At 63.3% G+C, this 20751-nt stretch overlaps 1 protein-coding gene across 1 annotated transcript; it reads right to left on the reverse strand.

The window, feature by feature from the left end:
• Positions 1-866: 866 nt before the first annotated feature.
• On the reverse strand, positions 867-2266 carry LY6D (lymphocyte antigen 6 family member D). The gene is made up of 3 exons (XM_065895652.1): positions 2215-2266; positions 1318-1416; positions 867-1102 (listed from the first exon to the last, which is right to left on the reverse strand). Exons 1-3 carry the CDS (start codon positions 2264-2266, stop codon positions 867-869), a joined length of 387 nt encoding a protein of 128 aa, XP_065751724.1.
• Positions 2267-20751: the final 18485 nt, after the last annotated feature.

The raw sequence follows: 20751 nt of genomic DNA on the forward strand, positions 1-20751 counted from the left end.
CCCAAGGCCCGGCTCTCCGGTGGCCACCGGGGTGGCGCGCTGGTCCTCGGAATATTCCCGTCGCAGCAGGAGCTACGGTCGGATCGCAGCCCACGGGGGCGCGGAGCGGGAGAGACCTGCCGCGGGCAGAGGGTGTTGCTCAAGGTCACCTGGTAGGACAAGGTGGGACCCGGGCGAGCCTGGGCAGGCGGGGCTTGGCCGTGAGGGGTGGGGGAAGGGCTGGCAGGGTGGGCGGGGCGGCCCTGCAGGGAGGGGTTCCACCGCGTGGTCTCCGGCAGGCTGGTGGCTGCCCGGGGAAGAGCTATGGCCTCGCATCACTGCTCCACTGACAGACTTCTGCCGGCGCGCCTACTCAGGCCTCCCCCAGGAGGGCCCTCCTTGTCTGGGGCTGCAGAGGAGGTGTCTGGGGAGGGTCGTGTCCCCTCCGGGGGTGAAGGGTGATGGTGCCCCTCCAGGCGTCATGCACGCTGCCAAGACTGGCCCTGGGTGACAAACCCTGGGACTTGGGGGACTGTGTGTGTGGATGGCTCCTCCCCACCTCCTCTACTCCCGGAACTAGCACAGACATGACCACAATGGTTTGCAACCATTTATTCCGGTGCAGGGCTTTGGGTAGAAAAATAAACGGAAACCAAACAGAACGAATATGAAGCCTGAAGGGAGCCGAATGCCTCCTGTCCCCCCTCCTCCCCTCGCTGCTCAGGGAGGGGCGTCCTCTTGTGCTGGGGGAGGGGCGGCTCCAAGCCAGCAGCTCTTCGTGCCGCACCACCGCCCTGCACTAGACCTTCCAGGGGAGCCCCCAGCCAGGGTGTCTGAGCCCCCATCCTGGCCAGGGAGAGGAGGGGGTGGGGCCCCGGTCCCGAAGGTCACAGGCTGGCGGCCCAGGTGAGGGCGAGGAGGCCCAGGGCCAGCGCCAGGCCGAGGGGGGCGCTGGTGAGCAGGGCGCGGGCGGGCGCAGCGCTCTGCAGACTGTCGTTGCACAGGTCGCCCCTGCAGCACAGGGTGGCCGAGGACCCCCTGCTGACTTGGCCCTGCAGGTTGTGCGTGGGCGTGCACGACTCGGCGCAGTCCTTCTCCACCAGGTTCCCAGATAGGGGCTCCACTGGGGACGGGCGGGCGAGGTCAGGCCAGGCACCGCCTCCGACCCCCAGGGCCACCCAAGTACCAGTTCCCAGCGTCCATCGCCACCGTGACCGGTCAGTCACCGAGATCACTCCCACCATCCTCCCCAGGGATGATCCTCCAAGCCCTGGGGCACCGGGACAGAGCCCTGGAGTGTCCTGCAGGGGCCCCTTTCCCCTCCCCCAGATCGCTCACCCTTGGTCACCGTCTTGCAGAAGTTTGAGTTGACTGAGCAGACCTGAGGTTTCTCACAGTTGGTGGAGCTTGTGCATACGTGACACCGGAGAGCCTGGGCTGGGGGCGAGGGTGTAGGGGTTTCAGCAGGCCCCAGGGAGACCTCCCAGGGAGACAGGGATGCCTGGGTTTACTGCCAGAAAAGACTCCTCCTGGACAGAGCCCTCTGTCACCCCTACCCTAGACCAGTCGCCTCTGAGGCTCCTGGGCCCCGCCAGGGTCCAGGTCTTGCACACAGCCTCAGGAGGCAGGAGGTGGCAGTTCCTGTCTGCTGGGGCCCTGGCACCCCACCTGGAGGAGCTGTCCAGTGCCGGGCATCCCTAGAGGACCAGTGAGGGGGTGGCCAGTATGAGGTGCACTGAAGACCCTTCCCCCGGGGCATCAGAGGCTCTGGGATTTGCTAATAGTGGCTCACAGGACCTGGCTGCAGTCCCCACCCTGGGGGCTGTCTCCTGGTGGGGAGCCCACGGTGAGGACCTGAGGCTGCGTTGGGGTCCCGGAGGCCGTCAGGTTGGCCATGCTGAGCCTACGGGGGGGGGGGGGAGGGGGAAGGGTGACCCAGGAGGGCCCTGGGCCCTGGAGAGGGGGATGAGGGGCTGAACCCTGGGTATCTGTCTTTCCCCAGGAGAGGCATCTCAAGACAACTCCCAGCATCGCTCCCTCTCAGAATGTCTGATTCTTGGGGTTGATTTTCTGATTCTGAAATATTGTTAAGTCTGTGATCCCACAAAATTAAGATGCGGGGTTCACTTTGTTCTAGGGTTCACAACGCCAAGGTTCTCCGTGCCTAGAAGTGAGCAACTCCAGGCTTCCAGGGTCCGGCTCCCCACTGCCCCCAGCCCCCAGCCAGCCCCTCACCTGGCCCAGAAGCCACAGCCAGGGCGGCAAGGAACAGCAGGGCTGTCTTCATCTCGGGGCGTTCCCGGAGCAGTGGGAGCCCCTCCTCTCTGGAGGCCTTATAGCTGGGACCGGTGCTGGTGGGAGGGTAGGGGCGGGGACCTGCCCCTTCCGGCCTGGCCCACGCCCTCCAGCAAGGCACACCCCTGCCCTGCCAGCTGGAGGGATCTCTGCCCGCGCTCCACCACCGCCCCCCACCACCCCCCACCGCCTGCCCTTCTCTGGGCTGTGGACAGCGGCCTCAGCTGGCTCTGCCGCCTGCCTCCTCTCTGTCCTCTGCCCAGCTCTGGTCACTTTGTCTTTGACCTTCCACTTTGTCTCTGACTTCCACCCTCAGATAAGGTCACAGAGTCCCAAGCCTGTGTGGTTGCCCTGGGGATGCCCAGTGCTGTGCTCGGGGCCGAGGGGCGTGGTGCAGGAGGAGGTTCAGGCCCTGCCTTCTTGGGCTCCCGGGGGCTCTGGGTTGCTAGGTTGACCCCCAGGGGTCCTGGGGAAAAGACCCTAGGGAAGTGAAGTGTTCACTAAGATGTCTGGACCTCGGGAGAAGGGGAAAGAGAAGCCCTCGGGGCAGGGACGTGGATGCCAGATGTACCTGCAGAGAGGTGAGCACCGCCGGGGTGAGGGATGTGAAGTCCAGCGGGGCCTGGGGCTTCGGAGGAGGGGCAGGGGCTGGATGCTGGGGAGGCGGTGGTGTGGAGGCAAAGACTCAACCCCCCGTCGTCTCCACCGCCCCTACCTGCCATCTTTCCAGGCCCCAGGTCCCCTCCTCGCCAAGTGCTCCCTCCGCCATGCTCCAGCCCGGCCCTCCTCCAGCAGCTGCCTGCGTCCTGCCTTGTGACAATTGCTCTGCATGTCTGCTTTGGTCCTGAAAGGCAGTGTGCTCTTCCAGGCCAGGCCTAGGGTCCCGCCCGGTGCGGGGTTCGGCTGGGGGCTGCCGGGCAGATCCCGCCGCACCTTCCCCCTCCGGCACTGCTCACAGGAGGGACTCGGGCCTCTGCATGTAGGCTCCCCCTTCCCTTGTCCCTCTCCCCACAGGTTTCCCTGTCTGCTTGCTGACCCTGGGACCCCACTACTTCTCCGATGTGCCCGGCAGACCCTGCTGGGAGGTGCGGGTGGGACCCGCAGAGGCAGGCTGTGATGACGCTGACTGGGGCCGGGGCACCAATGGAGGTCGGCCCTGGGCCGCTGCCAGCAGCCGAACCTGCCGGTGGACATCCCCCTGAGGGTCTGGTGGGGCAGCGCCTGCTGTGGGGATCTGGGCCAGCCTAAGGCTCTTTGGAGCAGAGGCTCAGGACGGTCAGGTCTGGGCTACAGACCCCTGGCCTTTCCTCCTGGCAGGCCCCCAGGCAAGCTGGCTTCTGAGCTGGGCCTCACCTCCTCCCTGCCGAGTCAAGGGTGCATATCGTGATGCTGGGGGGCCAAAGAGGTGTGCCCACCCTGAAGCAGTCACTGGACCTGCAAGACCTGCACGATGGTGGAGGGGTGGTGTTGCGGTGCCTTCCAGGATCCTGGGGGGCACAGGGAGGGGGCAGGCAGGAGCCCCCGAGGCAGCCCCGCATCAGCCGCCTGAGCCCGCAAAGGCTGCCTGTCCTACTGGCTGGTCCCTGGGGCTGGTTTAAGGCAGCTGGGGTCTGGATTGACAAGGCAGGTGACGTGGGGGTCCCTGGGCCCTGATCCAGAGAGAGAAAGTCACCCTGAGCTCCAAGGCCTCCCTCGGAGTGGGAGGGGATGGTGCCCAGGAGGCCCTGGGAAGCAGGGCACAGGGCTCAGTGACAGGGTGGTAACTAGCAAGGGGTGGCAGATGGCAGGTGGGGAGTGGTGACTACTTGGGCCAAGGGTTATGGAAGCTGCTGGAAAAATAGCTTTGGGGGATTGGATTTCCTGCCGGGCCCGGTGGCGCTGCAGGATCCAGGGATGTCGGGCCGACTGGGAGTGGAGGTCTGGGCGTGAGGGAGCTGGGCAGCGGGCTCCCTGCATGTGGGGCTGGAGGGGGCCCTGTACCCCCGATCCACCTCCGTGAGGCACCTCAGGCTTTTACGTGGCTGTGTGCCCTGGTGGCAGGGCTAGACACTGGAGCAGAGACGGCAGCTGGTCCTGTTCTGCGGGAAGGAGGCCTTTGCCCCAGCAGGGCTGCCCACGAGGACGCGAGCTGCCTCTCCTGGGGCTTCCTAGCAGAAACGTCAACCCCAGATACACTTTACTTGTGGGAGAAAGTGGGTGATTCCAATGACTGGAGCTCTCAGAGAACTGGGAGTTATCAGGACGGTGCAGTCGGGGAGGGCTTCCTGCAGGCAGTGCTCTGGCCACCACGGTCTTAGAGGCCGGGTTCAGGGGAGAGAGGAGCCCTGAAGCTCTTCCCCTACCAACCCCTTTCACCGGTGAGGAAATAAGGGCCAGAGAGGGCCGGGCTGGCGCCAGGTCATCCGGGAGTGGGGCAGAGACTGGCTTGTTTCTGTCACCACCGACCCCTCCTTCCCTTCGCCCTCACATGCTGGAAAGAGCAGCTGCTTTCCAGAACCCGAGCCCTCCTATCAGCCTGGGTCCCTAGACCTGACTGTACCAGCAGGCGTGACGCCCAGGAGAGGCCTTGGAGGGAATACTACCCCCTACACCCACCCCCAGCCCTGCCTGCTCCCTGAACTCAGCTGGCCAGGAAGCCAGACGCCAGGACAAGCCCAGGCCTCTGCCTGCAGCTGAGGTTCTCCTGCCCGGGCCCTCTCCCTGCACCTTGCCTTCCTGCCCTCTCCCCCTCGTCTCAGCCTGGGCATGGGAGAGGGGCAGGGCCACTGGGGTTACACAGAGCAGGAGTGTGGCCCAGAGAGGGAAGTGCCTGGCTCAGCGTGGCACAGCAGGCCCCCAGGCCTGCCCGGGCTGAGGGTGGGCACCTCCAAACCTCAGGCCGGGACAGGCTTCTTCAGCTCAGGTCACCATAAGGGGAGCCCCGGCCCCGACTATACCCCCAAACTTTCCTCCACCTCGAGGCACCCCATTCACCCCCTCCTTCATTCCTTCAACAGAGTTTTAGAAGGACTCAGCACGTACCAGGCACAGAGGATGCAACGGAGACTGAACGAGGAGAGACAGGGTCCAGGCTTCAGGGCCCCCTGACTAGCCGGGGAGATGTCGAGGGGGTGGACACGTGATGCTCTGTGTGTACCCCACGTGACCATGATTATCAGGGAGGCCGAGGGACCCAGGGGGGCTCTCCCCGGGGGGGAGTGGGGAAGGGCATCCCGGCAAGGCAGCCAGGGTCTGGCTCAGGGGCCGTGCATGGCCTCGGGGGTCATGCTCCCTTTCTGTCTCTCTCCTTCCCCAGCTGGAGTGAGGTGACTTCCCCTGAGTCAGGCAGCGGAGTGATCCAGGGTCTCCCTTGGGCCTGCTCTGTTCCTGTAAGTCACACACCTGCACGCATACGGGGCCTCCCTCAGCTGACATACAGAGGGCAGGGCCTTGCCCAGGGTCACCCAGTCAGTGAGTGGGAGCCAGAGCTGGGCCTGGCTCCCCAGCATGGGGCTCTGACCCTCACCCTGGCCTCTCCACTCATCCTTCCTGGTGCCTTTACACCCAGGGCCGCGGGCCTAGATGTAGGTCTCTCTCACCAACTGCCCAGGACCTGACGTGGCCCCATCCATCCTAGATCATCCCCTGGGGCCCTGGCCACCAGCTGCCCTTCTCCAGAGACACCTTCTCCCCATCGCTGGGCGAGGCTTCTGGGTGCAGTTAATATCCTTGGGCTGGGCTGGGGGCTGGGGTCCAAGGCCGGCTCTGCCCCTCCGCTGGCCTCTCATACATGCGGGGCCCCTCTTTCCTGCTCTGCCAGACCAAAAATCCAGGGAGTAGCTACGTGGGCAGCCCTTCCCTGCCTGGAAGCACAGCCTGTTGCCAGGAGTGGCTGGGCAGGAGCCCTAGGAGAGGCCTCACAGGAGCCCTGCTCACAGCAGCTCCTAGGGCCAGCACTGGGCACCTCTCCACGGAGCCCCACGTGGGCCCTGACCGTCAGCTTCTCTGGCTGTGTCCCTGAGAGGACACTGGGACTTGGAGATCTGGGTGATGAGGGCGAAGCCCTCAGGTGTGAGCTGCGTCCTTCCATGAAGGCATGGGTATAGGTTCTGGGGTAGTGACCACGGGGCCCTTCTCACTTTCCACCCTCACTTCTCTGTCCTCACTTGCTCCCAACACCTACCCACCCATCCACTCATCTATCCATCATGCACGCATGCATCCATCCACCCATCTATCCATGTATCCATCCACCCATCCATTACCCATCCATCCATCCTGGGTGTGGGTACAGCCCCGGGGCAGGGAGGTGGGTCCCAGTCTGGGCCTGCCAGCAGCTCATGACTACAATCCCAGGGGCTCAGGGGATCAGAGGGTTTGTGCCGTCATAACTTCGGATGTTATGTAAGAAGGGAGCAGGGGCGGCCCCCCTGGCTGGAGGAAAGGTGACTCACAGAGGCCCAGGAGCCCCCAGGGATGTGCCCAGAACAGAGGAGGCAGCTCTGACTGCGAAGCCCAGGGCACACGGAGGGCCTGGTGCTCCAGGACCCCTGCTGGCTGGCAGCCTGGGCTTCTAGCCCAGAAGACTGCAGAGTCACCCCTGCTCCCAAGCCCTCTGAGCTCCAGCTGCCTCCCTGCCCTCCCACCCCACCCTCCCTCAGGGATTTCAGAAATAACAGGTCGAAGCCTGAGCCTTCCACAGACGGCCCTACCCCCGCGCCCCCTAAATGCTCCTCCCTAAACCAGCAGCAGAAGCGGGGGCTCCAGGGTCAGAGCCAGCCTCCCTGCCCCGTTGTCCGAGAGCCCTGCTCTGCTGGCACATCAGGTGCCCACCCTCAGTCTTCCCGCCGGGGGTCCTCTTGAAGTCCCTCCAGCCCTTCCCTACCTCCGGGCCTTTGCACCTGCCGTCCGACTGCCTGCCCGTGGTCAGGATCACAGCCACAACCTCGCCTTCTGAGAGGCCAGTGAGCCCTGCAGCACCCGACCTCCTCCCGAGTCCCCGTCAGAACTTGCGGGCCCACTTTTGCTTGTCGGTTTGCGGGCTACGGCCCCCAGGTCTGCTGTGTCACCGTGATGTCTCAGTGTCCACGTGATCTCTGAGTGTCTGCTGATTTAATGACTGGGGGGCACCTGTAGGTGGGCGTAGAGAGAACTCAGGCTTGGGTGCAGACCACCACTCCCCCACCAGGAGCTGGGGGGCCGGGAAGGGGTCCGGAAGGCTCCTCATGCCTCAGTTTGCTCATCTGTAGTGAGGGAGAGTGAGTGTCTTCATCTGGAAACAGCCCCCTTGCCCCACCCCTACTTCTGAACACAGAAGCTCTTGGAGGAGGTGGCCATGAGTCGTCATGTGGCGTCCAACGTGGCTCTCCGTTGGGACTTGTAGGGGTGGGGCCTGCCCCAGAGGGAAGGTTGGTCAGAGAAGAGAGGCAAGAAAGGAAATTTCCACTTTCCTTAAGAGAAGAAACCCCAAGCTTCTAAGGCTGGGTGGAGTGGTCCAACCCTGAGCTCACCTTTGCTGCTGGGATGGCTGCCCCATACGTGCCCCAATAACACCTGTTCCTGGGCCTCTGGGCCTGGCTGTGCTGGGGGCTGGGAGGGCCCCCAAGGGAACCCTGACACCCTTATTTCAAGGCAGGGCACCCTCAGCCTATCTTGTCCCCCAGACATAGCCCAAGGTGCAGACAGCGGGCAGGAGTCCCACAGGAGGGCAGGCCCCCTCCCACTGGCTTGAGACCTCTGCTGCCCTGCACTTCTCAGGGCTGCTGTGCTCCCCGACGGAACGGCCACCACTGCCTTGCCACAGGAGCAGGGGACCGACAGTGGCTGCGCACACAGGCCCTGGGGCCACTCAGAGCTCCGGGCGCCTGGCGTGCCCTGATCGCGGATGTAGGATGGGCAGGGGTGGGCACAGAGCTGAGCACCCCTGCCGGGGTACACTGAGGCTCCGAGGGGCTACCCGGGGGTGCCGTGTCAGCCCCCAACGTGGGATTTGCTGAAAGCATGTTTCTGCCTCTCTGGCCCAGGGGGTTCGGGACAGAAGTAAGTGCTGCGTCCCCACCTGAGCATGTGCCTTGCTGAGGACCTGCCTCCAGGGCACAGCGGGGCCCCCAAGACCGAGGACGCGCGAACTCACCAGACCCCACGCCTCAGACAGCTCAGAGCAGCCCTGCAGCTCTATTCCTTCTCTCTCAACACCCTGCGGGGTCGCCTCTGGGGGAGGTAGGGCCACCTCCCAGTACCGATGTCCCCCCCCCGCCTCCGTGGGCAACCAGGGTACCGTGGGAAAGGTCTGACTTCACCTGGCAGGGGCTGGCAGGGGTGCCAGTGGCCTTCCAGAGGCTCCATCCCTCCCCGATTTCAGCACCCTGAGCCCCGGAGGCAGGAACGAAGGAGGCGCCGTGGGTCTGTGATGCATGAACGCTCTGGCTGACCAGTGGACGGGAAGGTGGGAGAGCGAGGCGGCTGGAGGGACACTGGCCCTGCCTGTCACTGTCACCAGCAGGCCCTACTCGAGAGCTGGGGCCCCGGTTCAGCCGGCGGATGCTCAGAGCTGAAGAGGGGATCCCGGGAGGTTGCAGGAAGGAGGGGCCTGCCCTGGGGGTGTGAGGGGAGCCTGGAGAAGGCAGGGTCTGGGCGTGGTTGGGCAGGGCAGGCCGGGGCCCCAGCACAGTGCGAGGTGCCCAGTTCGGGGGTCCTGCCACGCATGATGGGAGGTAGGGAGCCCGGGAGAGGCGCCCCGGCCGGGCTGCCGACCGAGGCCAGGCGTCCCAGGCATCACCCTCCTTGCGTGCCCACGTCTTGCAGAATCCGTGGACCGGCTGCTCCCTCCCTCCCGAGTATTTTACATGGACTCACTCAAACCAGGAAGCCCACGCTGGGGCCTTGCTGGGACGGTGTTGTTGGGCTGCAGAAGGAGTTTCTCTTAACCGACCCTTGTATGGACACGTGAGTATTACAAACAAGGATGGGTAGCCCCTGCCCCCTAGAGCCCCGGGGTGGGCCCCACTGCGGGGATTCCTGCTGGAGGGCGTGGTGTCCCCCAGGGTCTGGGTGGGCCGAGGAGAGGGCACTCCACCAGGCTCGCAGGGCTCGAGGCCGCAGCAGGGCAGGGCCTGGGCTGGGAGGAAAGGAAGCAGACCCGTGGTCAGTCTGGGCTGGGGGCTCAGGCAGCCACTGGGGTGGGCGGCCTCGGGGCCCGGGCCTGGGGCTAGACTGAGCGCCCCCTCTTCTTGGTCCCCTGGGACAGGCCGAGGGGCAGGGACTGCTGTGCTCACTGGCCCTGTGTGTGTGAGCGCCAGTCTGGCAGCAGGAGTGTGGGCAGAGGCGGTGGGTGGAGGTCTGCAGGCTCCCCCGGGACAGAGACGACCTGGGTCCTCTTCCTCACTGCCCCGTCCCTCTCTGGGCCGCAGTGTCCTTACCTACAGGATGGGGCTGCAGGCTCAGGACTGCTGCCTGCACACAGTAGGTGCTAAGTGTTGTTTACTAGCAGGAAGGAAAGGCCTTGCCCCTCAATACCTGGGGCCTGCTGGTGCACCCCACCCCAGGCCGATCGATGGGGAGGCTGCAGCCAAAGGTCCGGTCCTGGCTCACCCCTGAACGCTGAGCAGCCGGCCCTAGGGCCCACCGACAGGGAGACCGGGACAAGGCCCCTGTCCCGGAGGCCCCAAAGGCCGTCCAAGGGTGGCCGCCCGCCCGAGGTGCAGTGCGTCACCCCAATGTCCTGGAGCGGAGTTGCAACAGACACCCTGTGGGCACTTGGCCGAGAGGGACCACGGTCTTCACAGAGGGTGGCTGCAGTCTGGGAAGGCTCCCTGGAGTGGGTGGCCCTGGAGCTGGGCCTGGACAGATGAACAGATTTTTACTTGTCATCTGGGGAAAGAGCCCTCGGGCGGAAGGTGCAGCCTGGCGGAGGCCAGGCCGGCGGGGACCAGGCTGCGAGGACCCAGGAGCTGTGACAGGGCAAGTGGGCAGGTGGGAAAGCTAGGAGCCCCTTACGCGGGCTGTGCTGTAGGAAAGGGCACCTCTCTGCCAGGGCTCGGGGTAGGGGGCTGTGGGGGACCCGGGCGGGGTGCCCCGTGGGGTGTCCTTGCCCACATGGGTCCACTGATGTCAAATCTATTTCCGCCTATGGGGAGGGTTGGGGCGCTTGTGGCTGGACCACAGGCAAGCAGGAGGTCAAGCTCAGACCTCCAGAGCCCCCGCCCCGGGCTCGGAGGCCGTACCTCCCAGGTCAGGCTTCTGGAACTCCCCAAGAAGAATAGGCCTCTGTGTCTCAGGGTGACCCCCCGGCGCTCCTAATCCTCTGTGTGCAGCTACGTCCTGGGCGCTGGTGGGGTGGGGAGACACTCCTAGCTTCCCTTGACCAAGAACCTTATTGTGCCTCAGTTTCCCCCACAGGGGTCCAGATCGTCCCTACGTCCTTGGGCCGTGCTGAGCATTAATGGGTTAACGCTCCACAGGTCCCTGTGCTATCTCCCAGTGTCAGCCTCCCAGGACCGCTAAGCCCTGGAGGATGGAGACGTCCCAAGCCCGCCTGCCCCCTGCCCTGCTCCCGCAGCTGGACCCTCCCCAGCACCGGCTCTCTCTTCCCGCTACTCACCTCTGCGCCAGGCTCTCTTTTGAGAAGCGACCCTGCCCACTGCCCGGTCCACGGAACCAGCCTCACACCCTCGCCCGAAAGTCCCCTCCACCTGTCTTTCCAGCCCCCCCAATCTGGGACTGATCCCCAAGGTGCCTCCTTCCCCTCTGCCCTCTACCCACCCCCCACCCCGGGCCTTCCCCGACAGCTGGCGGCTCCACCTCCACCCTCATCCCCCAGCCACCCTCAAGGGAAGCCACAGATGGGGCTAATTATCCCCAGATGATAGTTATTCAGCTGATAATCACGGGCTGTACCCCCCACTCCTCAGGCCCCATTTCCGGTGACCTTAAAAGCACCAGGCGCTGGTGTTCAAGGTCATAAAACCAGGTCATCAGGTAGGGGCAGAACTGGGACTCAAGGGGGGTGACTGATTTTTTCCCCTGGTTTTAGCACCACAGTCCCACCTCCCAGAAATCCCAGGAAAACAGGACAGTTGGTTACCCTCACTGGAACCAAGGTCCCCCTGCCTGGCCCAGAGCTCTGCCGCCTCGGACCGCTCGCCAGGGTCCTTCGCCCCACAGGAGGCAGATATGCCAGAAACTGTGCCCAAAGGGACACCAAGGTCTCCGTGTCTGGCTGGTCAGGGAGCAGCCACGAGGGCCTCTCCCCCCAATCCCTGCAGCCCCCCATCCAGGCTGATGCCGCAGACCCTCAGACCGCAGCCAGCCCTACCCGGCACCTCCCACCCAGGTCAGCGTCCCTTACCCAGGTCAGTGCACAGCACAGCCGGAAGCAGGAACACCAGGAGTGGCCTCATCGTGGGGCATCTACCAGCTAGGACTGGGAACACCGGACACCGCCCGTGTCCCCCACAGCCGACACCGGGGGCCTTTGTACGGCCGGCTTCCTGGTCAGGCAGACCTAGGCATTTAGCTAGAGGTGAGCTTGGGCCAGCCAGGCCAGCCTGACTCATGCCTCCTGGGCCTCCCCTTGCCCTGCCCCCCAGGGGCCCCAGGGGCTCTCAGGAGGTCTGCTAATCCTCTCTCTGCCTGTCCCTCTGTGCCGAACCTTCGGCCTCCCTGTCTCTGCAGTTATCACGAGGCCCCAGGTTGGGCTGGGAAGAAGGAAGGCAGCACGGGCATGGTGACCCGCTCTGGGAGTCTTAAGGACAGGGCCCTGCCCTGAGGTCTGGTCTAGGGGTCACAGCTGTGCCCTGGGGTCTGGGGGACACGGCTCCCCCAGAGCTCTTCTGAGTAGGCATAGCCATCTCCCCTGGGCCTCTCTCTTGGGCCAGGGCCGGCAGGGAGGCATTTTAACGGGGAAACTGAGGCACCACAGGCTGAAAGCTGGCTTTGGACGGGCCTGTCAATCCAGAGCAGGCACACAGATCACCTGGGCTCTGGCAAAATGCTGCTTCTGACTTGGAGCCCCAGGTGGGACCTGAGCCTGCATTTCCGGTGAGCTCCTAGGGTGCTGGTCTGTGGGCCCCACTGACCAGGGGCAAGCGGAGCCAGTGGCGTCCCACTGGGAGCCGCTCTGCTGCCCTTCAGGCCTCCAGGCCAGGCTCGGGGGACTGTGGGTGACAAGGGTGCCCTGGGGAATGCAGCAAATGGCCTACTCACACGGGGCTGCCCCCACTTAGTGTCTTGGGGTGGGAGCTCACATCTCCTGGTGTCTCTACTCCATCCCCTCCCAGGGCGCAGCCTCTCTCGTGATGGCTACCGGCCCCTCCCCGGTAACTATAGCCACCCTTCTGGATGCAACTCTGACTGGGCCGCAGGGCTCTCTGAGTAACTCTGCCCTCACATCCGCCTCCAGGGCGGACCCACACATACCTCCAGGCCCTCCCTCGCCCAAGCCTGGCCTGTGCCCACGGCCCTCTCTCCACCTTCCCCTCCTCGGCAGAATCACCTCTGTCTAGAACACTGTCAGACCCCCGCCCTGACCTGTGTCCTAGAGGCGCCCGCCTGGAGCCTGCACCCTTTCCCAGGACCCCTGTGGGGGGGATGGCTGCTTCACCCACCCGCAGAGCACGGGCTGAGCTTCTGGGTGCTCATCCTCAGGCCCAGGTGTGGCACAGGGCAGCTGTTGGTGGGGGTGGGAGGTGGAGCTGGCGTACAGGCTGGGGCCACACGCACGCAGGGCCAGCCTTGCAGCGCAGGGCAGCTCAGGTCTCGGGCTGGGGCCAGCCGCCAAGGAGCCGGGAACCTAGACTCGCACTAGACGGTCCAGTTTTTGTTTGTTTGTTTGGGTTTTTGTTTTTTCCGCGCCATGTGGCACGTGGGATCTTAGTTCCCCGACCAGGGACTGAACCTGCTCCCCCTGCATTGGAAGCAGAGTCTTAACCACTGGACCGCCAGGGAGGTCCCTGTCCAGTTTGTTTCCATGGTATATTTGTCAATGATATTTTATTCTAACTTTTTTAAAGCTTCTTTTAGAACTGTCATATTTTTGGCTCTATGGTACGTGGGCTCCCATTTACCCCAGGCCCCAAAAGATAAGGGTGGGTGAGGAACCGAAGTTCTGATCACTTCCCCAAAAATTGTGCACATCTGTATACTGAGATGGGACAGACACTGAACAAGCAATCCTGGTGTCCACACCACCCCCTCCGTCCACACTGCCCACTCCGTCCACACCATTCATCCATCCACACCACCCCCTCCGTCCACACCGTCCACACCACCCACTCCGTCCACACCGCCCACTCCGTCCACTCCGTCCACACCATCCACTCCGTCCACACCATTCATCCATCCACACCACCCCCTCCGTCCACACTGCCCACTCCGTCCACACCACCCCCTCCGTCCACACCGTCCACTCCATCCACTCCATCCAAACCATGCCTCCATCCACACCACCCACTCTGTCCACACTGCCCCCTCCGTCCACACCACCCCCTCCATCCACACCGTCCACTCCGTCCACTCCGTCCACACCATTCATCCATCCACACCACCCCCTCCGTCCACACCACCCCCTCCGTCCACACCATCCACTCCATCTACTCCATCCAAACCATGCCTCCATCCACACTACCCACTCTGTCCACACTGCCCACTCCGTCCACACCACCCCCTCCATCCACACCGTCCACACCACCCCCTCCGTCCACACCATTCATCCATCCACACCACCCCCTCCATCCACGCCGTCCACACCACCCACTCCGTCCAGACTGCCCACTCCGTCCACACCATCCATCCATCCACACCACCCCCTCCGTCCACACTGCCCACTCCGTCCACTCCGTCCACACCATCCATCCATCCACACCACCCCCTCTGTCCACACCGTCCTCTCCGTCCACACCATCCATCCATCCACACCACCCCCTCCGTCCACACCGCCCACTCCATCCACTCCGTCCACACCACCCACTCCGTCCACACTGCCCACTCCGTCCACACCATTCATCCATCCACACCACCCCCTCCGTCCACACCATCCACTCCATCCACTCCGTCCACACCATTCATCCATCCACACCACCCCCTCCGTCCACACCATCCACTCCATCCACTCCGTCCACACCACCCCCTCCATCCACACCGTCCACTCCGTCCACTCCGTCTACACCATTCATCCATCCACACCACCCCCTCCATCCACACCATCCACTCCGTCCACTCCGTCCACACCATTCATCCATCCACACCACCCCCTCCGTCCACACCATCCACTCCATCCACTCCATCCAAACCATGCATCCATCCACACCACCTACTCCATCCACACCGCCCACTCCGTCCACTCCGTCCACACCATTCATCCATCCACACCACCCACTCCATCCACACCGCCCACTCCGTCCACTCCGTCCACACCATTCATCCATCCACACCACCCCCTCCGTCCACACCGTCCACACCACCCCCTCCGTCCACTCCGTCCACACCACCCCCTCCGTCCACACCATCCACTCCATCCACTCCATCCACACCACCCCCTCCGTCCACACCACCCCCTCCATCCACACCACCCCCTCCGTCCACACCGCCCACTCCGTCCACACCACCCCCTCCGTCCACACCGCCCACTCCGTCCACACCATCCACTCCATCCACTCCATCCACACCACCCCCTCCGTCCACACCACCCCCTCCATCCACACCACCCCCTCCGTCCACACCACCCACTCCGTCCACACCACCCCCTCCGTCCACACCGCCCACTCCGTCCACACCACTCACTCTACTCCATTTATCCCACCCACACCACCCCTCTACTCTGTCCACTCCACTCCCTTCAACTCCATTCAACTCCATCCACACCTCCCACCCCATCCACACCATTCTCTCCATTCGACTCCATCCACTCCATCATCCCTCCGAGCTTGGTGATCTCCTGCGGCCACGGGCCGTGGCAGCAGCCAGGCCTTGCCCAGCAGCTCCTGGCTTCCCTGGCCTGAAGCCCAGCCTTGCCTGGAGCTGTCCTGAGATACGGACTGGACTCTGAAGCCTGGGTGACTTTCCAGACTCCACCTCAGCCCTCAGCCCAGGCCTGAGGAAGTTCTTCGATCTTGCTTCGAGGGTCATGTGGCTGGGAAGGGCACGATGGAGCCCAGACTGGGGCCATGAGCCTTTTGTTTGCAGCGCCAGGCAGTGGGCCGGCCCTAGACCCAGCTCAGAGGCCAGCAGGCGGAAGCCGGGCCTTGGGTCTGTGGGTGCAGGAGACAGTCTGTGGGAGGGAGAGAGCTCCTGGGGCTCTGGGCTCCCCCTGCCCCAGGCGTTGCTGATTTCTACTCCGTAACCCCTTGGTCCTGGGGTGCAGGGACGAAGGGCTGAATGTGAGGGGTTGGGGGACCCGCGTTCAGTGATCTGTCGGGTAACACACCAGAGCCCTGTGCGCAGCCTGGAGAAGGTGGACTGCGTTTGAAGTAGGGGCGATGAGGGGCGGGGCTTGAAAGAAGGGGAGGAGCCAGTGCAGAGCAATAGGCAAGGGGGTGGGTTCCCAAAACCCTCCCACAAGCAAAGTCCGCTGGATTTCTCCCGGGGGCACAGCATTTCTCAAACTGAGGTCTATATTCCTGGGGATTTGTAAGAGATTTTTTTCCCCTAATAGGGCAATGTGGGAAATACTGAACATAAGGACTCTCAAAGGGCCTTTTGCAGCAAAGATTCTGCAGTCCTGTGGGGCAGGGGCCTGAGAGGGCCCAGCTATCTGCAGAGATGCTCTCAGGGAAGGGGGGGATCCTCCGCACGAGGAGGGCAGGAGGGCAGAGGCTGCCCTGGCCTGGGGATGGGCAGAGAAATGCGTCCCAAGTACCAGCCTGCCCAGGGGCTGGGGGCCGGGGGGGAGCCACGCCTCATTAAACTAACCAGGCATTTGAAACTCACTCTTTTACCAGCTGGACGTTCTCCAATTAAGGCCCAGGCTCCCACCCCAGGTCACAATTAACACATGGCCTCCTCAGCCTGGCATTGGCCTCCACTCCCCAGAGTGGCTGAGAGGAGACATGGAGCTCCCTGCCCCACAGGTGTGCAGGGCAGGCGAGAAAACTAAGATCCCAGTGAGGCCCTGGACTGGACACCTGCCCAGAGGAGCTCCATCCCTCCCTCTGGGAAAAGTCCTTGACCCCAGTTATGAACCCAGGACCACCACGTGAACAAGAGGCTGAGCCCTGTTCCTGCCTCCCCCTTCCCCCCTCCCCTCCCTGCGTCTGACCCTTCCTCCCGCCCTGTGCCAGGGACAGAGTGGTGGGGACCCAGGATGTGAACTCAGGCCCCACGCTGTCAGGCAGGTCTGGAAAAGGGATGTTCCTATGCCTATTTCACCAAGGGGGCTCCAGAGCCCTGAGCCTGGTCCCACTCTGAGCCCTGACCCTGGTCACACTCTGAGCCCTGACCCTGGTCCCACTCCGAGCCCTGGCCCTGGTCCCACGCTGAGCCCTGACCCTGGTCACACTCTGAGCCCTGACCCTGGTCCCACTCTGAGCCCTGACCCTGGTCACACTCTGAGCCCTGACCCTGGTCCCACTCTGAGCCCTGACCCTGGTCCCACTCTGAGCCCTGACCCTGGTCACACTCCGAGCCCTGACCCTGGTCCCACTCTGAGCCCTGGCCCTGGTCCCACTCCGAGCCCTGACCCTGGTCCCACTCTGAGCCCTGACCCTGGTCCCACTCTGAGCCCTGACCCTGGTCACACTCCGAGCCCTGACCCTGGTCACACTCCGAGCCCTGGCCCTGGTCACACTCCGAGCCCTGACCCTGGTCCCACTCTGAGCCCTGACCCTGGTCACACCCTGAGCCCTGACCCTGGTCACACTCTGAGCCCTGACCCTGGTCCCACTCCGAGCCCTGAGCCTGGTCCCACTCTGAGCCCTGACCCTGGTCACACTCTGAGCCCTGACCCTGGTCACACTCTGAGCCCTGACCCTGGTCACATTCCGAGCCCTGGCCCTGGTCCCACTCTGAGCCTGGGCTTTGGTCACATGCTGAGCCTTATTCCTGGCCATAAGGAACGGATGCTGTTCTAGTCTTAGGACCCATGCCCAGAGTGTTGGGGAAGGACAGAAAGGCTGCTGTGCGCACGGGCACAGGGCGCCTCAGAAAGGGCTTAAGCAGCCACCAGAGAGCTCAGGCTGGTGGGACTCTGAGTGTCCTGAGTAGAAAGCTCGGTGTCCTGAGTTGCTCTGGCACCTGCCCTCGGCCAGTCTCCCCTCTTCCTTCCCTTCCCGCTCACGCAGAGCCTGGCCCCTACCCCCCGCACTGCAGCCTTCTGTTTCCCTGCAGCAGGGAGAACACCAGCACCTCCCTACCCATCCTGAAGGGCCCCAGTCTCGGGGTGGGGGTCTCTGAGTGTCCACCTGGCCCGGGAGTGTCCCAGCTAGCCCCTCCTTGAGCCTCCCTGGCTCCTTCAGAGGAGGGACAGAGAGAGAGGTGGAGGATGGGGATAATTCACTCTGGGTCCCCAGGTGGGAGGGCTGCTCCTCTTTGGGCTGGTCTGGGCAGCAAGGAGCCAGGATGCAGGGACACCCGTGTTCCTGATCATGGGCAGCTGGTGTTCTCCAGGAGCAAGAAGGTGGGAAACTGGATAAACAAGGGAGTCCCAGCAGCCAGCGGCCAGCAGGGCACACCTGGGACAGCCCGGCACGCCCTCCTTGCAGGCTGGGGCTGAGCCACGGAGTGGGGGGGGGGCACTGCCAGCTCCCCAGTGAGGGGCACTAGAGATGGGCCGGGAAGGGTGAATAGGAGCTCACCAGCCAGAGCAGGGGCCAAGGTGAACAGGTACACCATCTCAGGGGATGTCTGCATGGGAGAGGCTCCCTCTCTGAGATGGTGCCCTTGGGTTCTGTTCCAGCAAAACGTCATGGAAACTTCGTCACACCCTGGGCAGAGCCGTTATCCTGTTTAAAGCGGTGCCAAGGGACAGCCGTGTCACAGGCACAGCTCCTGCCCTCCAGTGTCCATCTCCCTCTAGCACCCTCTGCTGGCAAAGTGGGAGTGTGGCGGGCAGCCTTGCTGCCAGAAGCTGGGCACAGAGGGTAGGTGTGGACCTGAGCCCATTTCACCACCAGCCCCCTGTGAAAATTAATAAAGGGAAAGTCACTAAAATGGAGTTGGGATGCCAGAAGAGGGCGCTCTCATGCACCTACCCCTCAAGGTCAATACAGATCCCAACAGGAAGAGACCTACCTTGCATCTCTGGCAAGAAGTGACACCAAGACCAGCAGGAGGAAAGAAGATTTTTCTCCCCGCCCGACAACAGCCCAGCCAATGAAAAGCTACCACTCCGTCAACTCCCAGTTTCCTCCAATGGACTCTGTTTATAACAGCCCCTCCCAACTCCCCTTCTCCTCTGCAAAAGAGTCTCTTCTTTGCTTTACCAGACATACATATAGTTCACCACAGTTGCATTCTTTGCAAATCCCAAATTGCAATCCTTTGCTATTCCAGAACAAACACATTTTGCTGGTAAAAGAACTGGCTGTTATACTGTTTTAGGTTAGCAACCCCCTCCCATAGCCGAGACCACGCGCCCCTCAGGGCTCTTTCAAACCTCCCTCCAGCCCAGGACTGGAAGATGCCTCTAATGGGCAGCTTGGGCCTGGCCCAGAGCACACTCCCTCCCCCTCCCTGCGCTGTGGAGAGCTCTGTCTGCTCCTGTTATCCTCCTAGGGCTCCAGAGAGCGAGGCCACCGGTAGGGGCTGGAGCAGGGTGGCTCCAGGGCCACACTTCCCACCTGGACGAGGAAGCAGGGGACAGTGGAGGCTACGCTTGCTCGGGGCAGTGGAGCTTTCTCTGCCAGGTTCAGACCTCGAGTTCGTGCCCCTTGCCAGGTGGGGAAGGGTCTTGAACAGGCACTGAAGTGGCTGAGTGGACACAGGATTGCCGCCCAGCTTGGAGGATGCCAGCAGGGATGGTTTTGAAGGAGAACCTCGTGTCCCCAATGCTGCCCTGAGGTTCTCCATCCCTAAAGTTCAGGTGCCCTCTTGGCTGGTGAGGTAAAAGCTGGGTTGCTGGTCTGCGGGCAGGGACCCAGGCCTCAGGGTCCCCTCCCCACACTCCACCCCACGCTGTTTATACCACCACTGGGTCCCCTCTGCCTTCCCGTGCCTGCAGTGCCCAGCTTGGAGCCTGCCACCTGGAGGGCCTGTGTCGCTGTAGGGCAGGCGGCTCCTGCAGGACCGTGCGGGGCCTGGAGAAGTCAGCTGGCCTCCTGGAGGCTGGAACGCCCCGAAGGCAGCACCACCTTGCTGGTTCTGCTGCAGAGGCCTGGCCAGTGGGCAGGCTGGGCCTTGGCATCTTGGCCCCCAGGACCCTGGCAGATGTCCTCAGTCTGCAAACGGGAGACAGGTAGGGGAGGACTGGGCGAGCTGGAGACAGTGAGGCCCCTACGCACTGATCTTTTCATTTATTCACTCATCCACAGACACTTATGTACCTCCTCGTGCTGGGCACTGTGTCCAGCACTGGCTCACGCTGGCCTTGGCTGGATTGGAAGGGCCAGTGGCTCCACAGGAAGGGGGCCCTGGGCGTGAGAAGAGTGAAGGGAATGGTCTCTGCACACGCTTGCCACAGTCCCAGGGAGCGGAGAAGACCTTTCTGGGAGGTCCTCAGGCGGGGTCGGCGGGCCGGTAGTTCAGACACCTGACTGTAGCCTCTGGCCTCCAGCAGTGAGAGCTTAGGCAAGCCGCCTGCTTCACTCTCGGCTTTACCATGAGCCCCCGCACGGCCAACCCTGGAAGGCACCTACCAGGGACCGCCGTAGGCCTGGCCGCCTCCCGCCTGTGCCCCGTTCCCAGCACCGGCGCTGCACTTCCTGGCCTGGATCCCATTTCCCCCCAGCGAGGTAGGGAATCGATACCCCCCTCAGTCCCTGAGGCCCCAGCACTGACAACTGGGAGACGGTACCCGCACTTCCTCGCCCAGGTGGGACGATTCTGAGGTGAGGGTTCTACATGGGCGTCAGAGAGCCCTAGGGGACCGTCTGCAGTGGCAGCTGGATGGTGACCTCCCTTCCCCGTCTCCCCTGGAGATGAGCCTTCACCTCCGGAATAAGCCACCTGCTCTCCAGCCCTTGTCTCAGGGCTGCTCCTGGGAGGCCTGGAACTTAGTGCCTTTGGCACCTGGCACACAGCTGATCAACCACCAGCAGCTACGGCCATGATGCTAATGATTATCTCAGGGGTTATGGGGCTCCCGGGGAGGCTGCAAACACCCGGACGGTAGACCAGATGTCTATCTGTCTGCCCACAGCCGAGGGTCCTGGAAACTGCGGCTGGATCTGCCCTGGGCTGCTGAGTTCACAGAAACCTTCCCAAGTGGAAGCTGAGCCAGGTGCGTCCCCCCAGACCACACTGAGGCTGCCGAGATCACAGAGAGCAGGAAGAGTTGTGCGCCTAACTTGCTGTTGCAACTGTCAGGACGTGAGGAATGTATTTTCTTGATTCAGTTTTAAAAATACAAGG

Source organism: Phocoena phocoena, chromosome 17 (genome assembly GCF_963924675.1).
Source record: "Phocoena phocoena chromosome 17, mPhoPho1.1, whole genome shotgun sequence".
NCBI lineage: Eukaryota > Metazoa > Chordata > Mammalia > Artiodactyla > Phocoenidae > Phocoena > Phocoena phocoena.